The 11815-nt window shown below is 37.9% G+C and overlaps 1 protein-coding gene across 20 annotated transcripts in view; it reads right to left on the reverse strand.

Moving 5' to 3' along the window:
- AFDN (afadin, adherens junction formation factor) overlaps nucleotides 1–8012 on the reverse strand; it is a 202010-nt gene extending 193998 nt beyond the window's left edge. For all 20 annotated transcript variants that reach the window (XM_063443438.1, XM_063443439.1, XM_063443450.1 and 17 more), the window contains exon 1: nucleotides 7473–8012. In XM_063443438.1, the coding sequence (XP_063299508.1) occupies nucleotides 7473–7574 (102 nt within the window). In that variant the 5' untranslated portion in view covers nucleotides 7575–8012. The remainder of the gene's footprint in view (nucleotides 1–7472) is intronic.
- Nucleotides 8013–11815: the final 3803 nt, after the last annotated feature.

Here is an 11815-nt window from a genome sequence, read left to right on the forward strand (position 1 = left end):
TGAAGGATAAGCAGCCTGTTGTAGTAACATATTGCTCTTAGAGGGTTGCATTGAGAATCCCAAATAGGGAAAGATTGGCTTTGAGAGTTCTGCATTTCTTTGATATGGACGTGGGTAATCTCATAATTGAGTATTAGAATTGTTCTTTTATTTATGGTATAGAATTTCAGACAAGATACACTAGAGTTAAGGCTGTATTACAGCCACATTTAGTTTGACATCCAGAAGCAACACTGAATTTTGAGACTTCCACCCACAATCTTAAACGCTAAAAAGATTTATTTATAGCGTTTGTAAGGAGGCAATAAACCCATTTGGTTTCATAGGTTCAGTGAAGGAAATCATGCTTTGCTTCACTACCCAAGGAAATTGGTTTTCAAATAGCATGTCTTTGCATTTGGGACTCAACTTATCCGCAGTGCTTCTATCTAAGGAAAATTTAGTTTATCAGTATCGTATGTCAGTCATTCTCTTTGATGGTTGGACAGAGACATTAACGCAAAAGAAACTCTTTCTATAACTTTTTCATGGAAGTCAATTACATGATTGCCAATATGACAAAAAAAAGTGTAGAAAATAGGACTTTATGGCGTCTTTGCAGGAAGCACTCTGGAAATTGTGGACACGAATCAATGAGTGAAATACTTTTTTACGTGTAGGACATGGGGTGCACAAGAAGATTAAATATATGAAAGGATCCCATGCTCTGAGTTAAATAGATCTACCCATACAGAGAAAAGCCTTCCTAAATTAAAAGTCACAGTCATTCCCTCTAAGATAGAAAGTAACGAATGCAGTGGGTACCAACCCAGTCTTTAAGCCACACCAGCTTGGTCAGTATTTACAAATGAACATAAACAGGGAAAGGTCTGAATCATGGACAGAGAGAACTGCATTGGTGATCACTGAACCAGGGAACTGCAAATTGAATTATAGCCAAAATACATTTTGGATAACTAATAATGAGCACTCATTTATACGTCAATATATGGGGCTTTTTTTAATAATAATTTCTCCAAAAATTTCTAACTCGCCATCGATAACTACAGGATAAAGGAGTAAAAGAACAACTGAATATCTTTTATCCCATTAGATTCTCAAGCACATTATGCACTCCCCCATCTAAATTATAGAGAAGCTTTGCTTAATTCATTACACTAGCACATTCAAGTATGATCTGCACGGACTAAGATGAACAAAGAATGAGGACGACAAAAGCCTGCAGACTTTCACACTATGCAAATCTAACTGATGCGTGTACTCCACATACTACCATTCATACAAGTTTCTATTTACCCTTTTGCTTTAGGTTTGTAATTTGCACCCATTACCTTTGTATCATTTCACAGGAAGAAAGCGCTCTAGTTTTGTATATATATTGTAATTTATATTTTTGATGTATACTCTAGGATTAACAAAAATGAGTTAGTTTATGAAAGCTTTCAATTATGTCTTGGGATGTCGACGTTACTACCCAACTCACTGATTCTAATTTTGCCAGCCTGTGAAGGATGAAAGGCTATGTAGACAGTGCTGGAAAAGAAACCTTTGACCTTGGAGTTTGTTGCCACTTTTTAAATAAACGATTGCGGGAATTTAAAGAATGGGTATTGTCTTAAAGGGACACTATAGTCACCTGAACAACTACAGCTTAATGTAGTTGTTCAGGTATGATCTATAGCTCCCTGCAGGCAATCTAATGTAAACACTGTATTTTCAGAGAAAATACAGTGTTTACATTGATTGATAGGAATACCTCCAGTGGCCGTCACTCAGACGGCCACCAGAGGGACTTCCTATCATGCAGGGCCCTAAAAAAGCCCTGTATACGTCAGACGTATTAAAATATGTCTGACGTGTTCAGGAGAGAGAAGGCACTGTGTGTGAATGCCGCCCTCTGAAGTATGTGCGCATGTGCGGCGAAGCCGCGCATGCGCACAAATGGAAGCGTCTGATTGCTCCCTGCTCGCACCCGCCTATATCGTCATTTTGACGAAATAGGGGGCGTGGCTTCACGAGGCTCCCGGCGCTGGAACGAGGTGAGTAAAAGACTCTGCCTGGAGAGTCCCTTTAAAGTCATAATTTATTATTAAAAAAAAACAACTCATATATAGTGTGTTAACAGTAGGGTTGACAGACAATCTTACAGCAAGAATGTTAGTACAGTACTGCTTTTTGTTTCAGTATGTCTAATTGAATGTTTGTTTTGTTGGCCCCTTGTATGAGTACCTGTATGTAAGTACCTACACAAACACATACAAGCTTACAAATGCCATTTGTATATTTGAATACACCTTTCCTTTGGATTAAAAAAGGAAATACTTTTTAACCTCATTCCTGCCCAACTGATGGTATGGCAACAAACTGTTACACCCACAAATTCAATTTTCGTAATCCTCAGCTGATCCGTTACTGCTTATAGGTTTAAACTTGAATAATTGCCTTCTCATTGCAGATCCACTGACCAAAGTCAAAAGTTAACCAGCTACTCTCAGTGTCTTACAGGTGGAACGCTGATGGATGGAGTATGACCATAAATTACTTTTTATGAATGTGACGTTTAAATATTTGGCTTTTAAAGTTATTTTGTATTTGAAAACCTAGTCTCAAAGAAATCATATCTATCAATAAAACAAAATGCAGGAAAAAAAAAATGATTTTTTTTTTTATTTGAACTCTGCTGTGGTGACTTTTCATATAAAGCACTTCACTCAATGTTTATCATCATTATTAGAACTACTACGGCAGCTTTTAAAATCGGTTTAAAAGAAAAATGTTTATAAGCACTTCAAAGACATTTAAATTTGTACTAAAGAGAATATTTACAAGACAACTGTTTGGGTTTATTCACTAAAGTGAGTAGTCTGCATCTGAAAACCAGCATGTTTATGCACTACCAAATTGTCAGAAACAAAAAGTTAGTGATAATTCACACATTTTCTTGAATAACAGATTGCTAAAATCAAAGTTGGAAATGTGTCCTTGGCCGTTTGGCCCTAAAATTTTGGAATTCAGTTGAGTTTAGTGAACACACTTGTAAGCAAAAACGTACAAGGCAGAGCTGTTCATACAAAACATGACAAAGGCACTACTGCTGAAACACATTAGTGTAAAGTGCAATGGGTAAATACACTATGATTCACAAACTCAGATTAATTTAAGTCTATCCCATATTGCTTCAGGAAAAAAAAAAAAGTTATACAAAATGATATTACTACTAAAGGCTGCCAATATGTATATAGGCAATCACATAAAACACATGAAACTGGACTGAAAAACAAAATCTGTAAAGTGCAGGGTAGATTAGATTTAAAATCACTAGTCCCTATTTAAATCATTTTTTTTTAATGTAAAGACGTATTCTTGCTGGTTGTTACAATCTTAACATTAGCTCCAGATGGAGGTTTCAGATTTAGAATATTTGAGATCAGTTGAACAGTTCTATCAGAACAAATTTTCTTACATACCATTATAAAGAATACATAAATAATGAAATTATTGCAAGATAAACCATCTTCAGTTCCATAAATTAGTCAGTCATATTTGGAGAAAATATAGCATACGTGTTGTGTTTGCATAAACAATTATTGTTAGTTGAACTGGTTAAACATTTTATCTTAAAAAATAAAAAATTTAAACGGCCTTTGTTTGCAGTCTTTCCTGGGTCTCTTCCAAGTGCCAAGCCTTTCCTGAAGCTGGGTGATATGTATCTGGCTGCTACAGTAAATTGGTATCAGTCAGCCTGGACTTCTAACGCTCTCCAATCAAATAGCCCACTTGTACATAAACATTGTTAAAGGGCTACTCAACGCACTATCACCACTTCAGTGATTTGTGGTGGTCATGGTGTTTGGAGTTTGTGTGCAGCGTTTTAGTTTGCAAATATAGAGATAAATCCCTTTGCAGTTGGAGGTGCAACTCCACCTCATGCAGTTTCAGCCAGATCGGAATGAGATTTCTGAGTTGGCTAATGTTAAGGGATCTCTCCACACTTAAAATCATTTATATTCATAAAATACATAAAGAAAAAAATATTCTGCATATTTGGCATCTGTCCTCAACACGCATAGCATGCCGGCAACCGAAGACCAATAGTGGTAAGGTGCCCACTCCAAAGGAAAGTTTAACATTTTCTTCACTGCACAAGATGCAGGATATCTAGCCAACTACTGGCTTTTTTTTTTTTTTTTTTTAAACAAAAAGCCTCCCATAAGTAGTGATAGCTGTAAGGTAAGATACAGCAAGTAAATTCCAAAGGAATAGGAGTTTCACTAACAAACTTTATGGGAGACATAGAAAGAACATTGATATTGTATTCCCATGTGTACATATTTTATTACTATTAAAATTGCTAATCATCTAGATTTCTTTTAGAACAGTACCATCTTTTCCCATCAGTAATGAGGTTTCCAATTTCCACGTCTGTTCACAGTCTCGTCATACTTCTGACTTTCTGATGCGAATAACTAACAATAGACCATTGTTATGCAAAGAGTATAAAAATGCACAAATGTGAAGAAACTATGTAGTAGATTACAGCAGATTGGAGAAAAACACAAAAATTAATAGAGTATCTACAAGTCTCCTCTTTAACAGGAATTATTCCTTTGAAGTAATTAGTATTATTTATTGTCATTGAAATGAAAGCATGTTGCAAAAATATTGTAGCTCATGTATTACTAGGGAACAGGTTCCGCCTCTCCTATTGACTAATGGAACGCTAACAAACAGGTTCTACTACACTAGATTCACACTGTATCTACGCACACCTTCGAAACTGAACGCCTCTTGTGAATAAACAATGGTTCATGAAACAGGTGGACAAGTTTAAATACATTACCAAGAATGTCACACTGACAAGTGGGGGGAAAATAAAATCTCCTTGCTCCCAACAGACTGGCAGGCAAAAAGCTTTTCAGCAACTTGTTGTCCATGCCATTTTAGAAATCAGCTTAGTTATTTATACCAATGAGTGTCTTAAATGGTTATTTCTTTACCAACCATGAAAAAGAAAGAGCGAAAATAAAAATAAAAAATTACGGAGATAGGAACAAAAATAAATAAAATCTGGATTTACAACACAACCCATATGCATCACTCAAGGGGAGAGTGGAATTTGAGTGATGCACTTTAGCCAAAAAAAAATTTAAAATTCAGTTGAATCAGATTTTTGTTTTGTTATACTTATTGTGAGGCTGCGTAATAAAGGAACACACTGAATGTAGTAAAGAAATAAGTCGAGCCTTGGCTGAAAATATGACTGCTTCAATAGTGTATCACCCCCTTTCATTGAAATATAGCAATACAAACCCCTAGCTCAAGATTTGTTAAAAGAAAATTAATTGAATTTGTATGAAATCTGCCATCCTGCCAATGAACAAACCAGAATTTGAAATCATCCAAATATGGCCATCTATCAAGAATGAAGTCAATCTGGATTGAATCCAAAACATTGTTCAGGGTTCCTAAACAATTCCAAAAGGTACCACAAAGTAAGTAATCACAAAGGCTGCAAAGCAGTATATATTAAAAACCAATATAGCAGATCAGTAGATGCATGGAATTGGTACTTTGTTCATAATTCGTGCAGAAATTCAGAAGTCATGAAAGTATGGGGATCATCGGCTAAACTCAGAATATCTGAAACAAAATTCAAAATGCATAATTTACGCAAAAAAATAGCAGATATGGAAAACCGCTTTCACTAAGCTGTTTTTACAGCTTGGCTATTTTACCCTAAAATGTAAAATTCAGATTATAGTTTTTTGTAAAAACTGTATATGCCAAACAAAAAGAAAAAGAAAAATTCACAGAATTAATTTTTCTCCATTTGATGACACGCATTAAAAAAAAAAAAAAAAAAAATGTAAGCAAGAAGAGTTCAGGACCTGCTATTTACTAGTAAGAAGCCTTGTGCTCCCTCCTTTTCACTCAATTTTTTGCATGAGCAGCATAATATATGCTACTGTATGGCACAGGTGAGCTTCTGTGCCCACCAAATCCTTCCCCTTGTCATTTGAGCTTTTCTGTACACTCAGAATAATACTATAAACTAAGGGCATCATTTTTACATCCACATTTGTTACCAGCAATCATACAAAAGGTGTGTTGTTCACTAAATGTTAAATTGTTGTTACTAGAAAATTGTATTGCAACATATAAACAAAAGTATTAATTTTAGAAAAATAAATAACAGTCTACAACTCAACTAGAATTACAACTTTTTTTTTAATAACCGATAATTCCCACTTTAAAGATGAATCCTGTGTGCAAGGCTTCTTCAACAATTGACTTGTGCTTTGCTTAATCCCTCCCACCACCTGCTGGAGACCACCAGTGCCAGGCACACAAGTGCTGACCTAAGAAAAGCCAGGCAGACAGCTCAACATCTCACATCCTCTGGCCATTCCACTGGTTAACCCCTTCAGGGAGTCATGCTTGTTCAAATAATAGCTTGATGTGGATGCTTGCATTACCACAAACAGCAAGATCAGTAAACAGATGTTACTCCCATGCAATAAACAAAGATCATACAAAAACAGATATGTATTATTTCTTACTACATTTCAATGTGATTTATAAAAATATGAACTGGCCCTTTCAAAGTTTAGTTAGTGGCACATACAGACGCCACTGGATCGATCAAATTAAAAGCAGGTACTATTCAGGGCAAACTGCTAAAGAAAAAAAGAAAACACAATTACCATGGAAACCAATATAATGGCTAATAATATCTAGCACTTTGCACAGGAATAGAACCTTGAGTGCATTGATAAATGCAGACACACACAAAGAAAGCCTCTCTACAAATAATGAAATCCTAGTGTTTAATTTTTGAGTAATTCCAATAATGTTTGAATCCCACCAGAATTATTAAAAATTCTCACTTTGAATGCCATTGGGACAAAGGGCAAACTCATATTGTATATTTTCAATAAATTTAGATGATAAACCGTTATATTTTAAAGTATTTGATATAGTAGATTAATGCTGCATCAACAGACAAAACAAGCTGATCACAGTATAGCCATGTTCAAAAAATGCATTGTGTTTCTACACACATACATAACACATGACTCTTCTAAATGTGGATTGCCCATTTTTTTCCAAACCATATGCCTACACCCATATGACAAACAAGGTCAGGTGCAGGGAATGCACAAGTAAGAGGTCACCCTCCCAGAGAATGGTTAGATCAGGTTCCTGGACTGATCTAGAACCCCAATAGGAGGTGACTATGAGATATATCTCCTCAGTTGTTGTAGAACTTCAACTCCTATGATGCTTTGAGTAGCTGGCAAAGCATCATAGGAGTTGTACTTTTCCAACAGCTGTACCGTCTACCAACCATGTTACTATCCCTGCCCTGTATATAGAATAACCATCAGGTTCATTTATATTCCCTGGCCCATCAACCTGCGCATAGCTGGACTCTTCCCTTGCATCCTCCCTACGTCGGGAGGGGCACTCACCTCGGTGGGCTGGCTGATCTCGAACAGGTCGAGCCGGTTGGCGTTCCAATGGTTAATGATGTCTGCCAGTTTGCGACGCTCCTCTTCCCTAGTCCCCGACATGTCTTTCCTCCACCACCCCCCGTACAAGGGTCAAACAATGGTTAAAAAAAAAATAGAGAGAGAGACCCAGGTCCCAAATAAATCAACGAAATTAGGAAAATATGAATAAGGAATGCAGAATATGGTCAACACCAATTAGAAATAAATCTAGATAATCCTTATGTGCTCCCCTGGGTGATCAGTTTCACTCCTGGTATCCACCTTTTTGGCTGCAGATTAATTCAGAACACAGGCAGAATAAACCACCGGGGTCACTTTAGAATCCGTAAAAAAGGAATAAAAAAAAGAAGAACTGTTAAATCATTAGTTTTCTGTATGGTGATCCAGCATAAAATAAAGCCAGACAATGGGACTGTAGAATGTTGAGAATAAAAGAGGAGATTCCAGTTCGATCAGGTCCAACGTTCCAAGTTACTGGCAGCTCACAGGCTTCCTTATCGCCTTCTCCTTCCCCTCCCCCTTGTCCATGAGCTGCTGGTTTCACTCCTCCTATTTGCACAGAGATTCAGAGCTCTAACTACAAAAGAGGAAATTGATTGAATTTAGTGTCGTCATTCACAGAGCCATATTGTTGGAGCCATTTTGTGGGCCTTCAAAATACGATGGTCTCTGTAAAAATGGTGGATTAGTACACAAATACAGTATTTAGCACTGGAGACATTTGCCAAGCAAGAATGGTGTTACTAAGAATTTTGTCTCTAGTGATTATACAGCTTTTATATAGAGGAGGGTGCGTCATGGCTTGCTCGCTCGTAATGGTAAAATACAAAGGCGCGTCCACAGCTATTTATGATTTTATTCTAAACTGGTGTATGTACCTGAAGTTTTCCAAACGTTATACAGACTTGCATTAAAAAATAAATTTGTCAAAATTAGCTTTATTATGATTTTGTTTTAAACAAGCAGTTACTGGAAGTGGTTAAAATACACAGAATTACTGATGTTAATTTGAACGTAAATAGGGAAGAACTCCATCATAATATCCACATATTTTAACCCTATTAAAATAAAATTATGCCAATCTATCTACTTCACGTGCTTTTGCAATTTTAGAGTAACAGGTGATTTAAAGGGATTAATAGCATTGGGAAAAATGCTAAGGTCCAAATAAATAGGGTGAGCCTTTATCTAATAGTTACAAATCCTTAAATTCAATACCGCACTCAAAAAATGTGACCTTATGTAAAAAAAAAAAGGTTAAATGACCACTATAGTGCCAGGAAAACATACTCGTTTTCCTGGCACTATAGTGCCCTGAGGGTGCCCCCACCCTCAGGGTCCCCCTCCCACCGGGCTCTGGAGAGAGGAAGGGGTTAAACGTACTTCTTTTTCCAGCGCCGGGCGGGGAGCTTTCCTCCTCCTCTCCTTCCTTGCGACGTCATCGGCTGAATGCGCATGCGCGGCAGGAGCCGCGCCTGCATTCAGCCGGTCGCATAGGAAAACATTTACAATGCTTTCCTATGGACGCTTGCGTGCTCTCACTGTGATTTTCACAGTGAGAATCACGCAAGCGCCTCTAGCGGCTGTCAATGAGACAGCCACTAGAGGTTTTGGAGGCTGGATTAACCCTCAGTATAAACATAGCAGTTTCTCTGAAACTGCTATGTTTATAAAAAAAAAAAAGGGTTAATCCTAGAGGGACCTGGCACCCAGACCACTTCATTAAGCTGAAGTGGTCTGGGTGCCTAGAGTGGTCCTTTAAGAGTCACTTGATCAATATGCAAAAAAGGAAATCGATTTATTATACACTCTTCCCTTGCATCCTCCCTACGTCGGGAAGGGCACTCACCTCAATATGCAATATGCAAAAAAGGAAATCGATTTATTATACACTAAGTATATAATTAGTGTATAATAAATCGATTTCCTTTTTTGCATATTGATCAAGTGACTCTTAACCTTTTTTTACATAAGGTCACATTTTTTGAGTGCGGTATTGAATTTAAGGATTTGTGTATAGAGTATTGAGGTTGTTATGGGGAATACCTCCAATACCAGCACCATCCAGTAGAAGAATGCCAACACATTCTATGTTGTTTTACCTAATAGTTACACGTTTCCAACTTAGCTCAAAAGCTTTAAAGAAACACTTGACATACCATAACTATTACAGTCCAGTTTGCTCTACAAACCTATGCAGGGCCATTCCGGACAATGCTTATTGGTTGAGAGCATCAGTTGAGTTCTCCATCAGCCATGTATTATTCAATAGAGAAATCCAGCTTCCCCTGCAAGAGAAAACTAGATGCTGTTCAGGGAAGTTGCCAAACCATACGGCTGACAACTTACAGTAAGAAATCTCTGGGGCACTCTTGGCATATGACTACAGCAGGCTGTAGTAGTTATGGTGTTGTAGTTCCTTTAAGGGGTGAAAAATCGTGCCAACCTTGCCACCTCAGAATTTCTTTTTTAATTTTTGGACAAGTAAACTGTAATTTGAAGAGAATCTACATGTTTTCAGCATGGCTGAAAAGGTTTTCAGAGGAGGATAAACTGATGATGTTCATGCTACCTCATAATATTTTAAGATTTCTAATAAAAAATAAAAAGCAGTATTTCAATCCCTGGATGGTGAGAGCTCACAATTCTTGACATACAGGAAAAAGTTACTGCCAACCAGAGAAACACTCAAAATGCAATGCTTCAGCATGTTCCTCCCCCTCTACAATCACAAGTTCGGTGATGAAACTGAATAATTTTTCTTTATTTTTACAAGCTGAAGTCGACTATGTATTCTCTATCGAGAGACACCTTGTCCTTCTACTAAATCTGATATGGCTCAGGGGTTTACTGAGGAGTGCATGTTGTTGGCAGTGTTCCCCTAGTGCATTTGCCTGTACCTTTAACCCCTTAAGGACCAAACTTCTGGAATAAAAGGGAATCATGACATGTCACACATGTCATGTGTCCTTAAGGGGTTAAAGGCAACATGCAGAGTCCACTACTTTTCTCGCTTGCCTAATGTTCCCTCCTATTTAAGGTCATTTGGGCTAAAAGCGTTTAGCTCCGGATTAGGTATATCCTCTCTATTGAAGACACATGGGGGAATCTTGGCTAAATGTCAGATTCTTATGTTACTCTATGGTGTGAAAGGCCACTCTAGAGCCTCCTCCTTGGTATTACCCTACTTTCCCAGTCTGTTTTTGGGATACTGGCCGTATAAGAAGTGCACAATTCCTACAGAAATGTCTGTGTTATGCCTGTCTGTTAGTTCAGTTAATCTGAGATCTGCATAGAGGAGGCAGAGTGATTTACCGTTCATTTTTGGGGTTTCCCTAGTACTTCATGAGAAGGAGCAGCATTTATTTTGTTTTGTTTTGTTTTTCAATGAAGCCCTAAACTTCCTAAACAGCCTGGTGGCAGCCATGTCCTTGTGGTGCAATTGAGTCCTCATTGTGGCCAGACATGCACTATCAGGAGATGCCTTGGATCCTGTCCAGACTGACTTGGGCTTCAAGTTGTGTGTCTTGGCACTACGCTTTCAGAGCAAGCTCTTTTTAGGCGCAGTTTTAGACATTATCTCTTGGCAGTAAGAGTGCCCCAAGATAGAAAGCCTTGCCCCAAGGGCAGTCTCTTTAAATTACTTTAATTCCTTTCAGTGTTTCAGAGGGTCTTGGTTCTCTTCTAATACTGTTATTTTCTCACAATCTTCCTACACAGCCAAGGCCGTGTGTAAGCAATATTCTTCCCCTTGAAAAAAAAAGCCAAGCAGACTAAGAGAGTTGAAATTTTTACTAAGTCTGCATGAAGGTGTTCTCCCTCTGATGGCCCAAATTGCCAGTGGGGGAACATCTGCAGTTCTTTAGGGATACCTTGACCATTCAGTCTCAGTGTGGGTGTGGTTTAACTGGGTTACCAGCTGGGCTTTTGACACAACCCTCATCAAAATGGATTCATGCTGTCTCGTTCTTCTCACATACTCTCTAGACTCAGGACTGCATGGCTAAGTCAGGAAAGAATTGAATCTTTTCTCATGTTCCTGGACAGGATTCGGGGTTTTGTTGGTAATCCCCAAAAAGTTGAATTCTAAGAAAGAGATGATGCACATCCTGACCAAAAGTGTCTCAATTTGTTCCCCGCATTCAACTTCTTTACAATCTTTTCTGCCTTCAGTGCAGGATGGTCAGCTCATTACAATTGCTGATCTGAAAATTGCATGTCTTCATATTTTGATTTATCCCTTCATCACTGTTTCATCCTGACTGGTTGGAGACTGTCTGAAGTTTACAAAGAGCACAGGG

The sequence above is a fragment of the Pelobates fuscus genome, chromosome 2 (genome assembly GCF_036172605.1).
Source record: "Pelobates fuscus isolate aPelFus1 chromosome 2, aPelFus1.pri, whole genome shotgun sequence".
Lineage (NCBI taxonomy): Eukaryota > Metazoa > Chordata > Amphibia > Anura > Pelobatidae > Pelobates > Pelobates fuscus.